The sequence below is a fragment of the Hoplias malabaricus genome, chromosome 1 (genome assembly GCF_029633855.1).
Source record: "Hoplias malabaricus isolate fHopMal1 chromosome 1, fHopMal1.hap1, whole genome shotgun sequence".
Lineage (NCBI taxonomy): Eukaryota > Metazoa > Chordata > Actinopteri > Characiformes > Erythrinidae > Hoplias > Hoplias malabaricus.
This window is the reverse complement of record NC_089800.1, coordinates 81,599,670-81,623,057: the sequence shown is the minus strand read 5'-3', so window position 1 is coordinate 81,623,057 and position 23,388 is coordinate 81,599,670. Positions and strand designations below refer to the sequence as shown.

The 23,388-nt window shown below is 38.4% G+C and overlaps 1 protein-coding gene across 1 annotated transcript; it reads left to right on the top strand.

Moving 5' to 3' along the window:
- The first annotated feature begins 3,638 nt into the window (after nucleotides 1-3,638).
- LOC136709647 (solute carrier family 2, facilitated glucose transporter member 1) lies at nucleotides 3,639-11,959 on the top strand. The gene is made up of 10 exons (XM_066685045.1): nucleotides 3,639-3,653; nucleotides 4,227-4,325; nucleotides 6,165-6,325; nucleotides 7,979-8,219; nucleotides 8,333-8,495; nucleotides 8,684-8,868; nucleotides 9,670-9,774; nucleotides 10,157-10,258; nucleotides 10,370-10,573; nucleotides 10,971-11,959. The coding sequence occupies exons 1-10, from the start codon at nucleotides 3,639-3,641 to the stop codon at nucleotides 11,148-11,150; spliced, it is 1,455 nt and encodes a 484-aa protein (XP_066541142.1). The 3' UTR covers nucleotides 11,151-11,959.
- Nucleotides 11,960-23,388: the final 11,429 nt, after the last annotated feature.

Genomic DNA, 23,388 nt, shown 5'->3' with positions numbered 1-23,388 from the left:
CCGCTATTTTTACAAGGCATTAGCTCAGGCTTACTCTGAATGCATGCTAATGCAGATAAAAATATAAGGCTTAAATAACAATTTGTATACAGTTGACTGACTGTTATTGTAATGAGGTAAAGCTATAAACATTATTACATTCATGGTCTATTGAGATTACATAGCTGTAGTGGTTATTATTATTCTTAGCCAAGACTGAATAAAGTTCACATTATTGTTGCTCTATTTGGTTCTGTGTAACATTGAGCCCCCTGCTGGTGTCCTAAAAGTAATACAAGTTTTGTAATTATCATGTTACATTCCTAAATGGCTCATTATCATTTTAGAACAAATAGAATTTTTACTCACAATTGTGAAAATATAACCTTCACAATGGAGACTATAACTTAGTTTTCACACAGTCAGAGCCGGGTGTCATATGTTTGTCCCTAACCTTATTAGTCACTTTATGGCGAGGCTATAAGATAAATAATTGGTGTGTGTGGAGTCGGCTGGGGGATGTGAGGGGGGTTACCTGAAGTGAGGGCAAATACAGGACACTTCAGTTTTACAGTATTTAAGTCATTTTATATTGCTGAGGTTTCTAGGCCCACTTGTGATGTGGTCTGCACATAGGAATGCTTCTGCACCCAGCTTCATTACCCAGGCACATTTATCAGCACACATTTTATTCTCTAGAATTGGCCTTGCATGAGAAGCCTTTACAACGTCTTTAGTTTCTTCCAGTAGGTATTAAAGGAAATCTTATAAATCAAAGTGAAAAATAGTGGAGACTCCTCTAAGTCTCAGGGACAAGTAGTTTTGTGGGGAAATATCACGCACTCAACACACATTGTCCTTGAAAAAACCCATAAAATGGCCCTTATTAATCAATTTGCATGTAGTAAAATCTGAACGTAAAAGGAGTGCACGCAAATTGCACACAGCATTTAGGTATTAATCTTTGGCGTATCTCTACAACAATGTCACATCTGGCACACGAGTGCACACAAATCTGAGTGGAATAGTTTAACAATATGAAAAACATGTCTGCCCTGCAGTTACATAATCCAAAATATCTGCAAATAAAAAAAAAAATAGAAAATAGCAATAAGACTGATACCACCCACAAATAAAACTGAAATGTAGTAATTGCAATAAAAAGCAATAATCCATTGTTTAAACCAATTATTTGATAAGTTTTGTCATTAGGGAAGCATCATCTTCCAAAAGATCTGAATGAATGAGAGCTTGCTTCATATAAACAAAATGCAAATCCTTTCAAATGAAAAATGGAATGTTTAAAAGGTACAGGTAGGCAGAGCTTGTCCTTACGCACTGAAGCTGAATCAGTCATTCATTCATTCATTGCCTGAAACCACTTATCCAGTTCAGGGTTGTGGTGGGTCCGGAGCCCACCCGTAATCACTGGGCACAATGCGGGATCACACTTTGGAGGGGGCGCCAGTCCTTCACAGATAGGCACATTCACACATTCAGTCACACACGGACACTTTTGAGTTGACAATCCAGTGGGAGGAAACTGGAGCACCTGGAGGAAACCCATACGGACACGGGGAGGACACACCAAACTCCTCACAGACAGTCACCCAGTAAACCCACAATTTCCAGGTCCCTGTAACTGCGACACTACCTGCTGTGCCGAAGCTGAATCAACAATGATAAAGTCTCCACTTTAAAATCTCCACTTTTTTCCACATCGTATAAACATTTCATGTATCAGTGTATATCGTGAATGTAATACAGCAGATTCAATTCATTTTAGGTAACTCTGTTGATTACAGGCGACTGTATATAAGATACCAGGGAAGTTTAGCTTGTCCTCTGTGGTTTGAATGGTCATGAAATATCAACATTAGTATATTAGTATATCTGCTGTGACATATAACCACAGATATCTGTTTAGCCGTTACATACAGAGCAACAGAACAGAGGTGTTAATAAAATGTCAATGGAAATAAATATGATATTTTCCTTTTTGATTTTATTGTATGATTTATAGAGTTAATTCAAATTAAAACGTTAGTGAAGAATACTATGAAAATATATTACAATAAATTATAAAACATCAAATAGCAATATGTAGAAGTGTGTTCTCTGTAGTAGATGTGTATATATTTTCATTTGGAAAATGAAAAACAATGTTATTTGAGCAGGGGTACACTAAATATTGCGTAAGGTGTTGATATTTTAAAAGCATGAGATTAACTTTGGCCACCTACTGCGTGAGTGCAACAAGAAGGCCATACATTTATGCGAATTAAGGTAAGCAGAGATATAAAATACTGGCTACACAATTCCAATTTGCCATACCTCTCTCTCTCTCTCTCTCTGTCTGTCTGTCTCTCTCTCTCTCTCTGTCTGTCTGTCTCGCCCAGACCTGTGTAAGGATGTTCAGCATACATTACTAGAAGTGGCCATTAAACTCCAATTACTGTGAATTCTGACATCTACATGTTAAAATGTGAAAAGCACCAGACAGTGACCATCACACAGTTCACTTCCATATGAACTTGCTGCTTTGTACAATACTAGAAAAATGAACATCAGTAACTGCTGCAGTTTTTATCCATGCAGGGTTTTTTAATATAAATTATTTCAAGCTTGTAATGTTCATAAATTACATATCTTTGCTGTCCAATCAAAATCATATATCTCCATTATTGTTTTTATTTTCAATTTACTACACCATTTGAACTTAGCCATGATGAATGGACCAATAGAAATGCTCCAGAATTACTTGGAATAAAACAGTTTTACATTGATTTTCACTGAAAGTTAAGAAGGGGTTCATCTTTCATCTTTCAGAGAGAGAGAGAGAGAGAGAGATGCTTAGAATGACCCAGACCCGCTCATTGAATGCCCATCGCTACCATTCTCTCAGATCAGGCTCAAATTCACCAGACCAGTGTGACTTCATCACAGATCACATGGGGTTTAGAGGCAGCCATGTGGTTCTGGGTAGGTGTGAGTATGTGAGCGATGGATTACTGAGAGACAGCAAGCAAAGGAGAACGGAATAGGGGGCGGAGTGTTAGGATGGAAATGATGGGCCACTGAAGAAACCACTGAACGGTAAACAGTCATATATGAAGCCTATAGATAAACAAGGACTGCCAAAACGACGGGGGGCATCTGGATGTTGGACTGGGGGAGTTGGAGTAGATTTGGTGATATTTTTTATTTACTCCCCTCTTCTACATATAGGTAAGAACCTGAAAGTTTTGCCAGTTCATAATATCCATATTCAGTATTTCACAGATGGCAACTTATTTCTTATTTGAAACAAAAAAATACAACAGGTGTGCTGTTAAAAATAAGAGTTTCATAACAGGAATCCCACTGAAGAACCTTTGGTTAGAAAAGGTTAAAGATGCTAGCCAGAAGACGGGGACAGAATATATTTATGTTTAATAGAAGTTAATTAGATTGATGTTAATTAAATGTATTTTTATCTTGAAGGACAATACATTATTTGGTATTACTAGAAAACAAGGCATGCATTAGCATTTTGTTCATCTGTGATGTACCACTTTAAGGGCCTGGAATATTAAACCTGGAAATACTGGATCCTAAGTAAAGAAACAGAGCATCACCCCACTCCTTCTCCTCAGGGAGTGAGAGTCACCTGAAGGCTGATGGCTTTTGAGGAGGTTAATGTTTCTCTGTTTATCCTATTACATTTTCAAGACTTTTTTACATGCATACACCTAAATGTAAAGTGTATAGTGTTGTAATACGTTAATAATGGTTAATAATATGCTGGCTGTAGTAGACTCTTATTATGTTTTGATTTCACTTACTAACCCCTTTGGTTTATTGGCCTTGAAACATAAGGCTTAGAAAAATTCTAAAGATTAGAATTGAATGAAATACATAGAATATTACTATCACAACACAGCAGGCTCAGTTACTCTTAACTTATAGGATTAACAGAAGTCAGAAACTTGTTCCACCTTCAGCGTTTACTGAGTAAATGATGAAACATAACAAAGCATATGGTACAGAAAATTGACAGTTGTTACATATGACAGATAGATAGATAGATAGATAGATAGATAGATAGATAGATAGATAGATAGTATTATGCAAATTATTCACATTATAACAAAAAAAAGATGGAGAGATGTATGTATTTACTTTTTGAGAATAATAAAGTAAACATGACTCAAACTGATGTTTGCATTTGGCTTACTGTACTTATTAACATATGTTCCTGTGCTTAGAGTCAGCTGACTGCAACTCTACTGACCTCTGTGGTTGCTGCGGTATTTGGCTCTCTGCAGATTGGCTATCACACCGGCAATGTTAACTCTCCAGCCAGAGTGAGTAGGTTTAGATGTGGTCTGCAAAAGTAGTGATGTCTCAGCATATGAAATCATCTAAATATTATAATAGTATTATCAACTCTATTTAAGATGATTCCACCTCACGTCATTTTAGCATGATGCCCCCACTGGCACATCCCACCATCCTCCTGAAACACCAAGTAAACTTTACAAAAAGCTGTGAAATGTTTCAATTCTGTTTGCCTGTAGCTTTGGAAGGCTTCATATTTACACAAAGATATGATGTCTGGACTGTGTTGATTTATCATCTCTGTGTGTGGACACTCTGCTGGCCTTTCCAGCTGGAATTTTATTCCAAAACAATCAGGATGGCTTCCCAGCGATTAGTCATGTCTGTGAAGCGGATGAAACACAGTCTCACAAAGTAGCACCTTATATTTACTGGGTTTAGGAGATTTTACAAATGGTGCCTGACAACACAACTGCAATATCCATTCAGGAACTGCTCACTGAAGTGCACTCTTAAAACATGATACTGTAATAACCTTTCCAGTAATACGCAACTGAGTTTGTGTATGTTAAAATGGATCAGTATTACAGCTCATTTGGCAACGTTTTAGATGACTAGATATGTTAAGTGGAAATCTGGAAAGGACTTCATGGACTACAAAGTAGTGTTTATATTTCAGTTACATAACATTAGTCTGTTAAAGCAGAAATAATAATTTATACAAACAAAAAATATTGTATTAATTATATGATGTTTTTATTATGAAATCATTTCTGGCTAAATCACATGAGATGAAAAATCAATTTTCCTGGTGACCCCCAAATGAACCTGTGTATGCTCTAAACAGTGGGTTTGCCCCAAGGTGATTGCCATTTGTAATGCAGAATCTCTGGTAGACAGTACCTGCACAGATAGACCTCTAGTGGTGCTCAAGCACCTTCCCTTTTGCCATGGATGAGAAAAGTGCTCTTTCTGCTGAAGCTCTTATGTCCATCAATTCTGTCATCAATTCCCCCTTGAAAGTCCCTGCTGAAAAATAAAGCATAAGACCAGCTTTAGTTGTTAGCTGGTTTTAAATGTCTTGAGCTGGTATTTGATGGTCAAGGTGGTTGGAAAGCTGGTCATTTAGGCAAAACATACCATATGCTGGTAAGATAGCTGCATTTGACTTTGGTCATGCTTGGTGTTGCTGGTCATACTGGTTGTCAGGTTGATCGTGCTTTTAGTCCAGCTAAACCATCAAATGTAAATGAAAACATACCATAAGCTGGTTAAGATTTAAGCTGGTCAACCACAGCACGCACTAGCTCCCGCCTTGCCCCTTCCGCCTCCTCCGGTTAGCCCTCATGCAGTGCTGAGCACCAGGTCAAACTGTTGCTACACGTTTCTCCTCTGACCCACAGCATCAGACAGACAGATAATGACAGTGTTTGTGCAATCCCTGCCATTGTTTGTTGCAAAATTAAACACAACACTTAACATTATAGTGCCACTGAAAACATTACATGGCTAATGTAATGGCAAAAAAAAAGGAGGGGGGGCATTGTGTAAACATAATAAATGTAAGTTGAATATCCTGCCTTTTTTTTTTTAACTTAATGAATAATTTTGGCGATGAGTGCCCTTTTTTTGGCTTCAGCACCTGCCCCTGCTGATATAAGTCACTTGTTGTCAGTATATAGGCATGTTTCATAACATGAGGAAGAGTCATTGGAGAAAACTGCTGATTGCTTTTATAAATCATTAATATATTTTGAGTACCTTTTCTGTATGAAGATGTTTGCGATTTTCTTGACTGCAGCCTTTAAGCAAAAATGTATTGTAGTTTCTCATTTTATTGACATTGCTGTTCTTTATTCACTCAGATCATTGAGGAATTCTTCAACTCCACATGGAAATCGAGAAAAAATGAATCCATGCCAGACCACAGCCTCACCTTCCTGTGGTCTCTCTCAGTCAGTATCAAGGACTTTGGAGCCCTTTTGGGTTCACTAGGGGTCAAATGCCTTGCTGATTCATATGGGAGGTGAGAAATTCTCATCAACGTAACTCTTATGATTCATGGAACACCATTCCATAAAAATATCATGAAGGTATTGTAAAAGGAAAAAGTCACACATATGGCATCACCGCAATTGCCATCTATTTTATATTACTTACACTTAAAATGACAAATGGATTACCATGAATTACTGCACCAATGCTGCATGTAGCACTGCTAAAATGTTACTGAAGCTCATGCTGATTTGGTAGTGGCCTTCATTTTGTATTATTGTGTTGGGTGATTCTCATATTTCTCTTGACTATACCTCATAGATTCTTCACAGAGTTCAAGTTCGGAAAGCTGGCTGGCCAATCAAGCACAGTAATATAGTGGTCAGCAAACGGTTAGGTATTAGTTTTGGCAGTCTGTGCAGGTGTTAAGTCCTGCTGGAAAATGAAATCTGCATCTGCATAAAGCTAGTAAGCTGACAGAATATGAAGTGCTTTAAAATCTTATAGTAGACAGCTACATTGACTTTGGACTTGATAAAATACAGTGGACCTACACCAGCAGATGACAAGGCACCTCAAACCACCACAGACTGGAAAATCCACAGTGGACTTTCAGACAGTTTGGATTCTGTGCCTACACTCTTCCTCCAGACTGTAGGAAATTGATTTCCAAATGAAAGGCAAAAACTACTTCAATCTGGAAAGTACCTCTGTACCACTCAGCAAGAGTCCAGTTATTTTTCTTCTTAGCCTAGGTACAAAGCTTCTGACATTGTCCTGGAGATGCAGGTGCCTGGAGGCCCTTGAAGGACTGCTCAGCACCCTCTGTTCACTCTTTGTGAAGGCCAAGTTCTTGAATCAACTATTCTCGCCAATCCTCTAAGGGCTGAGGTCTTCTTTGTTATTCATGTTATTCATTTGATACAGCATTCTACAAACAGTCTGATTTTTCAGCAGTGACCTTTTGTGGCCAACCCTGGTAAAAGGTTTTGGTCATCTTCTGCACAGTTATTAAGTCAGCTGTCTTCCCCATGATGGTGGTTGTCTGTGTTGAAATAATCCGAGAGATATATGGTATTTCTATTCAAATAGAAATTTATTAATCTATTTATTTATTTATTTATTGTCTGTAAACGCTTATCAACTTCAGGATCACAGTGGGTCCAGAGCCTACCTGGAAACACTGGTTGCAAGGCAGGAACACACCCTGGAGGGGGTGCCAGTCCTTCACAGGGTGACACACACACACACACACACACACACACATTCACTCACACCTACGGACACTTTTGAGTCATCAATCCACCTGCCAGCATGTGTTTTTGGACCGTGGGAGGAAAACGGAGCACCCGGAGGAAACTCATGCAGACACAGTGAGAACAAACCAAACTCCTCACAGACAGGCACCTGGAGTGGGACTCGAACCCACAACCTCCAGGTCCCTGGAGCTGTGTGACTGCGACACTACCTACTGCGCCACCGTGCCATCTGAACAGCAATTTAGTGAATGCTATAATTTCTAAAACAATGCCTGCTATGTCACTTTACTTGACTTCATAAGTATATATTTTTTAATTAAAATATTAATAGCTATAGCTTGTGTCTAAAATTATATCACTGTTTTTTTATATTAATTACCCATGGGTAATCTAAGTTTTCTGATATGCCTTGTGTTCACCTATAGGAAGAATGCCATTCTCATCGCAAATGCTTTGTCAATAACGGGTGCCTGCCTGATGTTCAGCAGTAAGATGGCCGAATCTTTTGAAGTCCTCATTGTGGGCCGACTTGTTTTTGGCTTGTTCTGTGGGCTGGTGATGAGTCTAAACCCTCTGTACATACAAGGTGTCTCTCCAATTAACCTCCGTGGTGCATTTGCCACCCTCAACCAGGTTTCCTTTGCCTCTGGCATTCTGCTGGGCATGGTGAGACCCCACATGTTCTTTTCATCTCTACTTCCACTTTTAATAACTCAGTAATTTAGCACAGCCTGGTTCTAGTCAGTGCAAGCCTCAGATGTTTGTGCCGGATGTTTCAGGTGGTGGGATTAGAAACAGTGCTGGGCACAGACAAGTACTGGGCACTGATGCTCTCTCTGTCCCTCATCCCTGCCCTCCTCCAGTATATGATCCTGCCTTTCTGCCCTGAGAGCCCACGCTATCTCTTCATCAACCGCTGCAAAGAGAAAGAGGCAGAAGCTGGTGGGTCTTAGGAGATGTACTAAGCAAACTACAACAGCAACAAAAATACTGATTATTAAATAAACAAAAGGATGCTCTATGACTTTGCATAGTACTGTAAAAGGATCAATAGGTTTAGCCACAGCCAATAAGCTATCAATCATCACTTGGAGTGTACAACACCTAACCTCTCATCTGCACATTCACAGCATTGACAAGGTTGAGGAGAAACTCTGAGAAGGTGATGCAGGAAATGGAGGAGATGAGAGAAGAAGCGTCCCACAGTGAAGCTGGAATAACTGTTGGAGAATTTTTCATAAAGAAACGATACAGACAACCCATAATCCTCGTCCTAATCATAAACCTGGGCAGCCAGTTATCAGGATTCAATGCGGTTTGTTTGACCACTGAATGCTTGCTTTAATGTTGTTATAATTCACTTGTTACATTTGACATGCTTGAAAGATCTTAGATCTATGGTGTACCTACAGTCAGCTCCATTAGCAGGCTATTAGACCTGTGTGTAAAAAAAATGTGTGAAATATGTTTGTGGTTAATTAGCACATAATATCATTCATTCATTCATTCAATATCTGTAACCCTTATCCAATTCAGGGTCGCGGGGGTCCAGAGCCTACCTGGAATCACTGGGCGCAAGGCAGGAATACACCCTGGAGGGGGCGCCAGTCCCCCACATGGCAACACAGACACACACACACATTCACTCACAGCACATAATATCACTCTTTTTTATTTGAAGTAAATTCAGAGAGACACACCACATCCCAGATCAGGATGAATTAATAAATCAATAATATTAATAAATATCAATACATTAATAAATTAATGAATCAGTGCAAGACTGAGCTAATTAATTATAAAACCATTTTGTGACCTTTTTAATCCAGTTTACCAGAGACGAGTGTATCCAGCATTCATTTTCCTGAGAGAGCTATTGCAAAGAACAAAATATATTTATATCAAAACCAAAAACATTTATACAACCTGGTCTTGTTAATATTCTCACCAATTCTCATGAAATCCATATGCATCATTCAGAATCTCACTTTTTTTTTTCATAATGCCTTCTGTGTCCTAGTGAAAATATGTGCTTAAGTGTTTTAGGATTCGGCCCAATGTTTAGAGTCTCAAGATGCTGATTATAATTTTCCCATGTTTCTCACCTCACTTCCAGATCATAAATTATTCAACTAAAATGTTTGTCAAGGCCAGATTTGAAGAAGCAACATATCTGACGCTGGGGGTGGGAGCCATTAATGTGGCATTCACCATTGTGTCTGTGAGTGCTAATAACTTTATAAACACAGAGCATTGTGATATGGAACACAAGTAGGGAAATATCATGTTATTTTCTTTATGTGACGCCTTGCCTTTCTTTATTCACTGTAAGAATATTTTAGCCAGAAGAGTGCTGTTTATTTTTAGTATTTATACCATACCTCATAACTACAGTATTATTCATTCACAAGAGTGTCATTAAGTGTTTAGTTTTTGTGTAAAACTTGTTACAGTTACTAAAACAGCTCCACTATATATAGTTACTAATACAGTTACTAAAACAGCTCCACTATTAATTTATATTAATCCTTTATCAGATGTCAGAGTTTTTATGTTATGTTTCAATTTTTCCATTTATTTTTTTCACTCCCCATTCATCAAAGTTCTTCTTGGTGGAAAGAGCAGGACGCAGGAAGTTGCTTCTTACTGGCTTCCTGTCTGTGTCAGTTTGTAATTTACTCATGACCATCACAGACTCTATGCTGGTGAGATAAATGCTTCTGCTTTGGAACAATAAGTCAAAAGTTTGTTTGGGTAGTCAAATTAAGATGGATCTTGTTTCATTTCCACCCTCCTTATTTTCTTTATCTCCTCAGGACATTGCTCCAGACATCCGCAGCATTCAGGTACTGGTGATGTTTTTACTTATCGCAGCTTATGAGTTAGGTCCAGGGCCCATCTCTTGGTTCATTGCTGCTGAGCTCTTTGACCAGCCAGCCCGCCCCATCGCAATGGCCTTCACCAGCATGCTCAACTGGGGAGGAAAGTTCCTGCTAGCCCTGCTATTCCCTCCATTACTGGTATGTTTGTAGCATTTGCATTTGTAAACAATGCATTTGATAATTGTCCTTTCCTTTTCTAAACATAATACCAACTGACATTTACATTTTTAACCATATTTTATCCTGTTGTATTTCCATTTACACTTTTTACTTAACAGTAACCTGTTTTTTAAAAAGGTATTTCTCTTTTGTAAGCCAGATTTGCAAAACATATAATAATTATAATATATAATACTTAACTGACAAGATGCTTACACATTTGAAATATAATTGTTTGTTGTTTTAAACAAACTCCATATTCTATACTCATATTCTATTTTACTGGTTGAATGATTTAAATATTCCTGAATTTAATTACAGGACCGTATTATAAATCCATAACAGTACTTTTTTAATTTGTGTTTTTCTACTACAGAAACTGTGTGGGGCCTATGTCTACCTCATCTTCATGTTCGTGGCCTTGATAGCATTCATATACACAATGTTTCGCCTGCCAGAAACCAAGGGGCGGACTTTTGATGATATCGCTGCAGAATTCAGAGGAGCTGAGGGTATTCCACTGCACAACAAGACCACCTTTAATACTTTCTCCTGACTGCTCAGTGACCAAAGCAAACACAGCTTAGGTGTGCCACTGCAAAAAAAGATATGACACCGACATCACTGTTAGCAGTCAATTTATCTTAATAAAAAAATTAAAATTTCATCTTTATTCATCTCTATCACCTTTCATTCAGTGGTACACACAAAACTACAACAGCAAAAACATTGGAAAGAAAAATTAGAAAGTTATTTAAATATTCTGTATATAATCATTTCTGCCACTAGATGTCGCACTTCAGCTGCAACATTTCAGACCAAAACAAATGCTTCGTATTCAGCCACGCCTCCCCACTTCCATTTGTGTTCCCAGCAGAGATACTTTAAAATGCTTATTGTGAATTAAGCTTAATATGGCTTATTGTACTAAAAGAATGAGAAAGGGACTACGAACTTCTCTCCCTTATTACTACCTATAAATACTCTCTACTGCAGAAATGGAAAATAATACATTTTACGTTAAGCTTTTTTTTTTTACTCTTAGTGGGTTGAAATATGAAGTAAATATTCCATAATAAAATGTATTATTTTCCATTTGTATTAGCAGTAGGAGGTACTTATGAGCAGTAATATGTGAGATAAGTCTGAGATTCTTAGCTAATTTAGGCCCTTAAACAATGCTTTAATCTTAACATTTCATACTGCATAATTTATGTACAATGCTGTCACAGTCACGTTGGATATATCACCTGTAAGACTGTTACAGGAGCAATCTGTCATGTTCTGCAATGATTTATTTGTTATTATTCTGTACTAAATATATTTACAACATGGCTGCTCCAGTCTTGGAACATCAGCACAGTGGAACACAGACTGTTTTATTTAGGGACAAAAAAGAAACTTGACTTTTCATCTCAAATTGTATTGCACTTTTAAAAATAAAGTTACAAGTTGCACATTAAAAAATAATGTAAAACCATTGTGTGCTATTTTGGTGGTGAATATGACTCCATTATTTTGCAATGCACAATAAAACATAATGGAAAATACTCCAGTCTGATCCAGGCAGTCAAAGACATTCGTTTATAAAGCAAAGACCTATGAGCAACCTCCTCAATAAACATGCCTCCTCCTGTGGAGCTTGGCTCACCTTCCCAAAGTGACTTGTTCAAGCTATTATTTGCCTGTGAAATCTGACATTTTTTTCGCCCACACTTTGCTGTCAGTGGACAAGGTGTCCGTCCAAGTTTAACAAACCATGCTCACCTTACAGAAACAGAGCAGGACTCAGTGTAGGTCTCAATTACTGTAAAATATTTTATAGAGGAGCAGGAGCTGGCACAGATAAGTACAATAAATTAGGCTAGTAAACTTACTGATTTTCAAGATGTGCCCTACAATGGTTTTCATTTCTACTTTGCTCTTCTTTTGAGCCTGTGTATGCCAGTGTAAATGTGAGAGAAGAGTACCATATAACAATAATGTTAATATAGCAAGAACATCCTTTTTTATTTTTACATGACCATTTTACAATCTCTCTGTGCCTTTGAATCTAAAGCATGTAAAAGTAAATATAAACGTCCTCTTTTCTTACTGACTCCCATATACTGTGCCCCCGTCAAAATGCAGAATGAAAACACTGGCATATTTAAATATTTTTGTGATGTCACAAAAAAACAACAAATCTTTTGTATATATGGATTATATGGGTGGAGGACTGAATGAAACATTTTAAAATCCCTTTACATTCTACTCTAAATGAATTTTGGTTCGGTTTTCCATAGCACGGCCACTGAAAGTTTACCAAATTCTCAAAGCAGGGGCTAAAACAAATCTGACGGATAATACGTCTTCATTAGAGGGATTGCATGCAGGTAATCTGAGAAATGATTCTGTTATTTAGTTGTGGATCAGCAAGTACACACACAAGCTGAAAGGTCGAATTTCATGAGTCCCTCAGTACTGATGCCACAACACTGAACACATAAACACTGTGGCAGAACAACAGATGGATCAGTTGTATTTTGTGCTTTAGGTTGTCTATTACATGGTTAAGCAATTATGGGATCAGAAGAACTGGGGGAGTTTCTCATTAGCAGTGGAGATCCATTAAAATAAGTAAATAAATAAATAAGAAAAAGATGCAGAACAAACACAAGCCCTATTTTGGAAAAATGAAACACTCAAAACAAGCCGCTGCATTTTTACAGCTCAATTAAAGCAACCTGTAAAACACAGCAGCATCTACCTCAGTGGAGTAATGAAAAACGTTTGTAATTTTATGTTACGTTTCATGAGGGGATCCTCTTTTTCTGTTATGTGAAATATGTATTTGTACTATCTAATTACTATCTAAGGAAAGGAAAAGACAATTGCAGCAAATACATTTAATCTAATTTAACATTTTCACCTAAACCACTGTGGTTAAAAATAGCACACTGAGCATGCTGCATTACTCAGAGGTCAGCCTGTAGAAAAAAATAAATTCTTTTTATCTGAATTAGGCTGAAGAAGTAAACAAAGGGTCAGGCTCATGGCCACAGGGAAACTGCCTTTACAATGTTTTTGAGGCAGACGTTGGCTAATATTATACATTTTTTCTACTACTATTAAATATTGTTTTCCTTCACTTACCAGTGGAAAAAAATCAATAACTTTCTCCAAACTAGTGTATTTTACACACAGATAACTACATCACAACAGTAAAATTCAGCATTTATTTGTTTGTTTAATATATTTTTCAAAGATGAGTTGCATTTACCATTAATGCAGGCAGGGGGCGCCCATGCTCCATTTTGAATCTGATTGCAAAGTAGGAAATTAAGATGTTAAGTAACTGTTTGAATTATGTACAGTATGTAAATGACAGGGAGTTCTGAATCTGATTCACATTCCTTCATTAACCTACAAGACAGCATGATCCGAGTTCAGATTCTGGTTACTGTCTCCTTGTCATGGCTCACAGGTATGACTGTATGGATTGATTGCTATGGATGTGATGCAAATGAATCACTTGATGTTAAAATTGCAGTTGTACTAGAAGGACTACTTTGAAGATGGATCGTCCACTCTTTCTCTCTACAGATTCTGTCTTCAGTTCATCAGTTCGTCAGAACCCTTCAGACCTGATTATAGCCAGAGGAGATTCTGTGGAGCTTCAGTGTCAGCACAAAATACTAAACTACAATATGATACTGTGGTACAAACAAAACAGACACCTAGATGTAGTGTTAATGGGATATCTGTGGAATAAAGAGGATTTTAAAGAACCTGGATTTTCAAATAAACTCACAATTAAAGGACACGGGACTAAGAACAGTTCCCTAATCATTAAGGACCTTTCAGTAAATGACAGTGCAATGTACTTCTGTGCTGCTAGTTTACACAGTGCTACAGACAACTTCAGCACTGTACAATAAGCCTTGTGTGTGCTACTGCAAGATTAACACAAACATTAGCTGCCCCACACCTGTGTATGAGCTGCAAAATCAGTTAGACACACATGATAAGAGAGTAAAAGGATGTTCGTGTTTTACATATCTCTAGTGATGCTCAGCGTAGTGAGCATCTGTGTAATATTGATTAATCACAAATGTATTCCTACTCCATAAATAGTGCACTACATATGCCATAAATAAATGCTTTAGCATCCTATTAATACATTTAAATGTTTGTCTTCCTCTTAGATATTTGGTGTATTTTTGATTATACAAACAAGCACACAATCCAACAACAGCAATAAAGTGGACACTATGTGACTTGCTAATGAAAAATTTGCACAGAATAAATCCTTTAAACATTCATGGCACTTAAACTGTTGGATTATTTATTAGCTCATTTACAGGCAAATATCAAGCCTTGGTCTAGTTTTTTATTTTTCTTTTGAATAGTGTATATTTAAAAATAATTAAAAAAAATAAATAAATAAAAAACACACACACAAAAGAACAAATTTTTAAAAGTAAAAAATTAAACATTTTGTCTTTTGTACTGTTTCCATTTTTCATTATATACATTTCGGTTTTTATTCACACTGTATTAACATTTAATTATTTTCCCAACATTTCGTTTTCTTTTGTAGTTTTGTGACATATTTATTGCACTAATCTAGGAAGTAGGGAACCGTTTGAGACCCAGCCATATTCTTGTTGCTTCTCTGATGTCATATCCTGTTTAAATAACACCACCAGCTGTCTGTACACTATTTTGTAGTCTCCGCTTTGAACATCAACATGACAAGACTTTATATATTAACTCTTTTACTGCAAGATGCTCCAGGTAACAGTTTAAATTGGCTTCTCAAGGCATTACAGTTGACTTGAGTATAATATGTTCTTCAACCATTTTTTTTGCAGGTTTAAGTGAAGTTGTACAGAATCCCAGCAGAACATTTGGTCAACTAGGCCATTCTGTACTTCTAAACTGCAGCCATACACTGGGTTCAAACTACTATCAGATGTACTGGTTCAGACAAGAACAGCATGTGTCTTTAACCCAAATAATATATATAACAGTCAATGAAAAGCCTGACTTGGGATCGTTCAGTGAGGAGAAGTATTCTGCTGAGAGAAAGAATTATCAAAGTGGATCTTTCACAGTAAAGAACCTGACAACACATGACAGTGGTCTATACTTCTGTGTGGCTGGTAAGCACAGTGGGAGAGATAGACCGTAGAGCTGAACAAAAACGAAATAAAGACATTTAATGATGCAGACCTCTAGAGGGCGCTATTTCATCATACATAAATAAACCCAAGTCAATACAAATATTTGCTTTGAAGCAGATGACGATACCTCACTCACCTTTAAGGCAGAGAAGACTCACCATGGTTCCTATTTTTATCCCACTTTCTGCCACACTTCTGTGTCTCAAAGGTAAATCTATATTTTTATATTTTTGCTTTCTTCCACCATTTATAATGTGATGTATCTCTTATAAATACAGCTTTGATATCTCTCTCTTTCTCTTGCTCTCTCCACAGGCTCTGTTCTTTCTAATGTAATCCAGGATCCCCCTGATCTCATAAAGAATCAGGGCGAGGGCGGTGAGATCAAATGTGCACACACCGTCCCAAACTATGAGCGCATACTGTGGTACAAACACAATCAGGCCATAGGCTTTAAGTTTATGGGATACCTAAATTATGAACGTGGCATAACAGAGACTGAATTTGAAAAGAAAATCACACTCACTGGCGATGGAAGGAATAATGGCTCTTTGACCATAAGCAATCTTTCAGTGACTGACAGTGCAGTGTATTTCTGTGCAGCTTATTACACAGTGCTGTAGATTACCTCTTCTAACTACAAAAACCCCCAACTGATCCTCATCACCACCAAGACACAACACCTGGAACTGTGGACTGAGTGTGATGAAGTAATAGACACTTTCACAGAGCAATGAAAACAGACATTAATAAATAAACCAAAAATATGTAAAGTGAATTAAGAGTTTAATGCCAAGCTCAATCAACAGCAGTCCCTTGGCAAGACTCCTAACTCTGACCTGCCTATGTAATTACAAACCGGACTCCAAAAAAGTTGGGACACTAAACAAATTGTGAATAAAAACTGAATGCAATAATGTGGAGATGGCAAATGTCAATATTTTATTCGTAATAGAACATAGATGACAGATCAAAAGTTTAATCTGAGTAAATGTAACATTTTAAAGGAAAAATATGTTGATTCAAAATTTCACAGTGTCAACAAATCCCAAAAAAGTTGGGACAAGTAGCAATAAGTGGCTGGAAAAAGGAAATTGAGCATATAACGAACAGCTGGAAGACCAATTAACACTAATTAGGTCAATTGACAACATGATTGTGTATAAAAAGAGCTTCTCAGAGTGTCAGTGTCTCTCTGAAGCCAAGATGGTAAGAGAATCACCAATTCCACCATTGTTGCGCAGAAAGATAGTGCAGCGATACCAGAATGGTGTTATCCAGCGTAAAATTGCGAAGACTTTTAAGTTATCATCATCAACCGTGCATAACATCATCAAAAGATTCAGAGAATCTGGAACAATTGCTGTGCGTAAGGGTCAAGGCCGTAAAACTCTACTGGATGCTCGTGATCTCCGGGCCCTTAAACGTCACTGCACCTCAAACAGGAATGTCACTGTCAAGGAAATAACAGAATGGGCTCAGGAATACTTCCAGAAAGCATTGTCAGTGAACACAATCCATCGTGCCGTCCGCCGTTGCCAGCTGAAACTCTACTGTGCAAAGAGGAAGCAATTTCTAAGCAAGCTGCACAAGCTCAGATGTTTGCTCTGGGCCAGGGGTCTTTTAAAATGAAGTGTGGCAAAATGGAAGACTGTTCTGTGGTCAGATGAGTCACGATTTGAAGTTCTTTATGGAACACTGGGACGCCATGTCATCCGGACCAGAGAGGACAAGGATAACCCAAGTTGTTATCAGCGCTCCGTTCAGAAGCCTGCATCACTGATGGTATGGGGTTGCATGAGTGCTTGTGGCATGGGCAGCTTGCATGTCTGGGAAGGCACCATTAATGCAGAGAACTATGTTCAGGTTCTAGAGCAACATATGCTCCCATCTAGACGTCATCTCTTTCAGGGAAGACCCTGCATTTTTCAACAAGATAATGCCAGACCACATTCTGCAGCAATCACAACATCATGGCTACGTAGGAGAAGGATCCGAGTACTGAAATGGCCAGCCTGCAGTCCAGATCTTTCACCTATAGAGAACATTTGGCGCATCATAAAGTGGAAGGTGTGACAAAGAAGGCCCAAGACGATTGAATAGTTAGAGGCCTGTATTAGACATGAATCCATAGACTCCTCTGTCCCCAGACGTCTGTTGAGTGTTGTAAGAAGAAGAGCGGATGCCACACAGTGGTAAAAAATGGCCTTGTCCCAACTTTTTTGGGATTTCTTGATTCCATGAAATTTTGAAACAACATATTTTTCCCTTAAAATGATACATTTTCTCAGTTTAAACTTTTGATCTGTGATCTGTGTTCTATTCTGAATATAATGTTAGATGTTGGCACCTCCACATCATTGCATTCAGTTTTTATTCACAATTTGTTTATTGTCCCAACTTTTTTGGAATCTGGTTTGTATATGCATTTGTATAGTTGTTATGAAATATAATAATCTGTAACATTAATAAATGAGTGAATATGGGAAAGGTTTCATATAATTACTTTTTGATGCTATTATTTTCCGCAGTGTATGATGAGTTTTAGTTTCTGTAGAGGAACAGCACCTCGACTAATCTCTTTAATTATCACAATACGTTGTGTGAAAAATACTTTGAGAAGCTGTGATGTCACATACTGTGCACATGTGCTTTCTACAGTGAAAACAAAATTAAAATAATTGTTTAGGTACTGATTGTATTATTCTAATTATGTAAAGTTCTATTTACAGTTCTGTTGTCTTGCATGTATTTTAATCCAGGCACAACTGATTCTCTCACTGTCATCAGACTTGGTTCTGTTCCTTCGGCACATTTGGGTAATGTACAATATCCCAACATACTCTTTACTCCAGAAGGACAACCTGCAAAACTGAACTGCAGCCACACTCTGGGATCACTCTAATATAAGATATACCACCAGCAAGAGAAAGGGTCTCTTAAACTCAATGTTTATAATACCCAACGCAAGCCTGACTTTGGATCATTCAGCGAGGAGAAATACTCTGTTGAGAAAAAGCACTTTGAGAGTGGAGCTCTTTCAGTGAAAAACCGAGCAGTGAAAGACAGTGGTGTATAATTATGTGCAGTCAGTGAACACTGTTATAGACAGATGAAGTGGCTGAACAAGGACATTACTGAAAATATGCACACCACTAGAGGGCGCCCCGACATTATTGATATCTGGGGATCTTCACTAAATTGTGCAAGGCCACATGACGGTCTAGAAGCTGTACTCCATCTCATGTCAGAGCACAGACACATTGCTCAGAGAATCACCATGATCACAGCTCTCTTCACACTTTTTAATTTATTACTATTTTTCACAAGTAAGTATTTTTAACACAAGTTCCTTTCAATTGATGTTATTTGTGTTTATTTCATAGCCTCAACTACACTTTCTCTTACTGTCTTTCTGTTTCCACAGGTTCTGCTCTTTCTAATGTAATCCAGGATCCTCCTGGTCTCATAAAGTATCAGAACGAGAATGCTGAGATCAAATGTGCGCACACTGTCCCAAGCTATGAGCGCATACTGTGGTACAAATATAATCAGAACACAGGATTCAACTTCATGGGATATCTCAATCTTCAGTATCCGTACCCAGAGGCTGAATATGTAAACATCAAATTGAGTGGGAATGGACAAAATAATGCCTCTTTGAAAATAAGCAATCTTTCAGCAAATGACAGTGCAGTATATTTCTGTGCAGCTTATTACACAGTGCTGCAGATTACCTGTTCTAACTACAAAAACCTCCATCTGATCCTCATCACCACAGAGAAACAGCACCTGGAACTGCGGGCTGAGTTTGTATCAGTGACAGTAAAATAGGATTATTGTTATTATTACTGTTTGTATTGCTTTTTTTCTGCTTTGTATGTTGCATTTTAGTTTCTGATTGTGTGACGCCACGCGTGACGTTATATAAAATAAAAAGCAGCACATATATTCTCCTCTATTTAGAACAGAAGAACACAACTAGGTATTTAATTCCCAATCCAGTCCAAAAGTAGCCTAAATTACATTTCAGTTTTTTACGTTTGTATCTCGCCTGTTGCTCTCTCTTACAAGTTCAGTATATGGCAGGTTTTCAATGATGGGGTGAAGGCCAAACTAAAAAGAAAGAACAAAAATAATAATAAACACCGATGTATGTAGTTTCAGACCTACAGCTAAATTTGTCACATTTTGGCAGTTTATAAAAATAAAATAGAGAAGCATCACTGAATTGGATTGTGGGAAAATATTAAAACATTTAAAAAAAAACGTTGTTTAACAGAGTCTTTAAGAAAAATATAAATATCACCTGAGCTCCTCTGCAATTCCACAGCACCCCAGTTTGAAAATTGCTGCCTTAGAGGGTACCACCACAGAAATAGCAGCACAGTGACACTTTTTCTGACAGTGTACTAATTAATCAGGAAACTGACTTGACATTGGCATCTAACAATGCAGAGTGTTATTTACCTCATGTGGAAATACCACCATAACCACTAGATGCAGGAGATTAAGAATAAAGAGTATTATGAAGTTTACAGTAGCCACACTGACCAGACAGCAGCCAACTCTACATGGCGCTAAATTTTCTGGTTATTGCTACAAGGCTGTGCCCTATTTGCTATATAGTTCACTACATAGTGAGCCACGTAGGGAATAGCAGTGAGAGACCTCTGAAATATAACCAAGGTATTTGGTGCAAAAGTGAGAGCAGAGAGAATGTGTCATACGTGAGTGAAAAAACTGCTGAGACTTGTAGCTGCAGTTTCAAGCAGATGGAGTTTTGGATTTGCGTTTCTGCAAGACAAATATCCATGAAAAAAAAAAAAAAAAACAGTGTATTTGTTTGAAAATGACTTACAGGAGTGTAGCTCTATTTTAACACATACACATACTAATTTTTTTATTACTGAAAATATACACAACACTAGATGGCACCCTACCACCACTAATATCATATGTGTGTAAACATACTTCTCAAAATGTTTTTGAAGCAGATCACATGCCTAATATTTGGGGATTGTCACTAAATTGTGCCACATGGCCACATGACGGTCTAAAAGCTGTACTCCATCTCATGTCAGAGCACAGACACATTACTGAGAAAGTCACCATGATCACAGCTCTCTTCTCACTATTTACTGTATCACTCTTTTTCACAAGTAAGTATTTCTAACACAAGTTCCTTTCAATGGACATTTCTTTGTTTTTGTTTTATAGCTTTAACAACCTTTTGTCTCTCTCTGTTTCCACAGGTTCTGCTCTTTCTAATGTAATCCAGGATCCTCCTGATCTCATAAAGTATCAGAACGAGAATGCTGAGATCAAATGTGCGCACACTGTCCCAAGCTACAACCGTATACTGTGGTACAAATATAATCAGAACACAGGATTTTACTTCATGGGATATCTCAGTCTTCAGCAGGCATACCCAGAGGCTGAGTTTGTAAACATCAGTTTGAGTGGTGATGGAAGAAAAAATGGCTCTTTGAAAATAAGCACTCTTTCAGTGGCTGACAGTGCAGTGTATTTCTGTGCAGCGTATTACACAGTGCTGTAGATTACCTCTTCTAACTACGAAAACCTCCATCTGATCCTCATCACCACCAAGACGCAGCACCTGGAACTGTGGGCTGAGTTTGATTCAGTGCCAATAAAATAGGATTATAGTTTGTTTTTAATTTTAGTATCGTTCCTGCCTTGCGCCCAGTGATTCCGGGTAGGCTCCAGACCCACCGCAACACTGAACTGGACAACTGGTTGCAGGCAATGAATGAATGTTGCATTTTAGTTTCTGATTGTGAAACCAGTCTGTTTCAGTCATCATGTTGTACTGTATGAAAAGTACTTTGAGAAGCTGTGACAGAAGGTGAAGAAAGCCCCGGGACCTGATTCAGTTTCTCCATCCATCCTAAAACACTGCTGTGACCAACTAGCACCAGTCTTCACCAGCATCTTCAACAGATCACTGGAGCTCCGTTGTGTTCCAGCCTGCTTCAAGACCTCCACCATCATTCCAGTCCCCAAGAAATCCACCATCACTGGATTTAATGATTACAGACCTGTCGCCCTGACATCTGTGGTCATGAAGGTCTTTGAACGCCTGGTCTTAGCCCACCTAAAGACCATTACAGACCCCCTGCTGGACCCCCTGCAGTTTGCATACAGAGCAAACAGATCTGTTGATGATGTGGTCAACCTAACTCTCCACTTCATCCTTCAGCATCTAGACAGCTCTGGAACCTACGCTCGGGTTCTGTTTGTTGACTTTAGCTCGGCTTTCAACACCGTTGTGCCGCAGCTACTTCAAAGCAAACTGTCCCAGCTGTCAGTGCCGGACTCCATGTGTCAGTGGATTGCAAACTTCCTCACAGACAGAAGACAGTATGTGCGGCTTGGGAAACACACCTCAGACCTTCGAACACTCAGTACTGGAGTTCCACAAGGGTGTGTTCTTTCACCCCTTCTCTTCAGCCTTTACACCAACGACTGTGTCTCCAAGGAACCAGCTGTAAAGCTCCTGAAGTTTGCAGATGATTCCACTCTGGTGGGGTGGGCCTCATAGCCAATAGTGATGAGTCTGCTTACAGAAAGGAGGTTGGTAAGCTGGTGTCCTGGTGCAGCGACAACCACTTGCTGCTGAACACAGACAAGACTGTAGAGATGGTGGTGGATTTCCGACGCAACCCACCCCCTGTATCCCCCCTCTACATCAAGGGCACCGCAGTTTCCACTGTAGAGTCACTCAAGTTCCTGGGCACCACCATATTCAGGGACCTGAATTGGGAGAGGAACACCGTCTCCATCACCAAGAAAGCTCAGCAGAGAATGTTCTTCTTGAGACAGCTCAAGAAATTTGACCTGCCACAGACCCTGATGATCCAGTTCTACACAGCGATCATCGATTCCATCATCACCTCATCCATAACCACCTGGTTTGGTTCCTCTACCTCACAAGAAAGAGCCAGGCTCCAGCGCATCATCAGATCAGCAGAGAAGATCATTGGATGTAACCTGCCAACGCTTCAGGAGATCCACACCAGCAGGGTGAGGAAACACGCTCGCAAAATTATGCTTGACCCCTCACATCCTGGACATCACCTCTTCCAGACTCTCCCTTCTGGTAGAAGACTAAGGATCATCAAAACCAGCACAACACGACATGCTAACAGCTTCTTTCCCAGAGCTGTAGCTCTCCTCAACCACAGTGAACACCTCTGAGTCTCCAAACCACTGAACTAAACCGACTGGACATAACTGCACTGAACAGGACACTTTACTCACTTGCACTATGCTATTTTGCACAGCTGTACAGAAGTTCTATTTCTGTAACTTCTACAACCATATATAATATAACCTACTTTAGGAATATCTGGAAACATTTATATTCATACTCATATCTGTACAGTATAGATTTTATATTTTACGTTGTCTAATTTATGTCTTAACGCTCTTTTTTTTCTAGTACTTAACTGTATTTTTTTAGTCTATTTATTGTTTATTGTACCTCTTTTAGAGTTTTTGTTAACAGTCTGTGTACGTGTTACATGTCATACATGTGTTGCTGTCACCAAGACAAATTCCTAGTATGTTTAACATACCTGGCGAAATAAAGAGATTCTGATT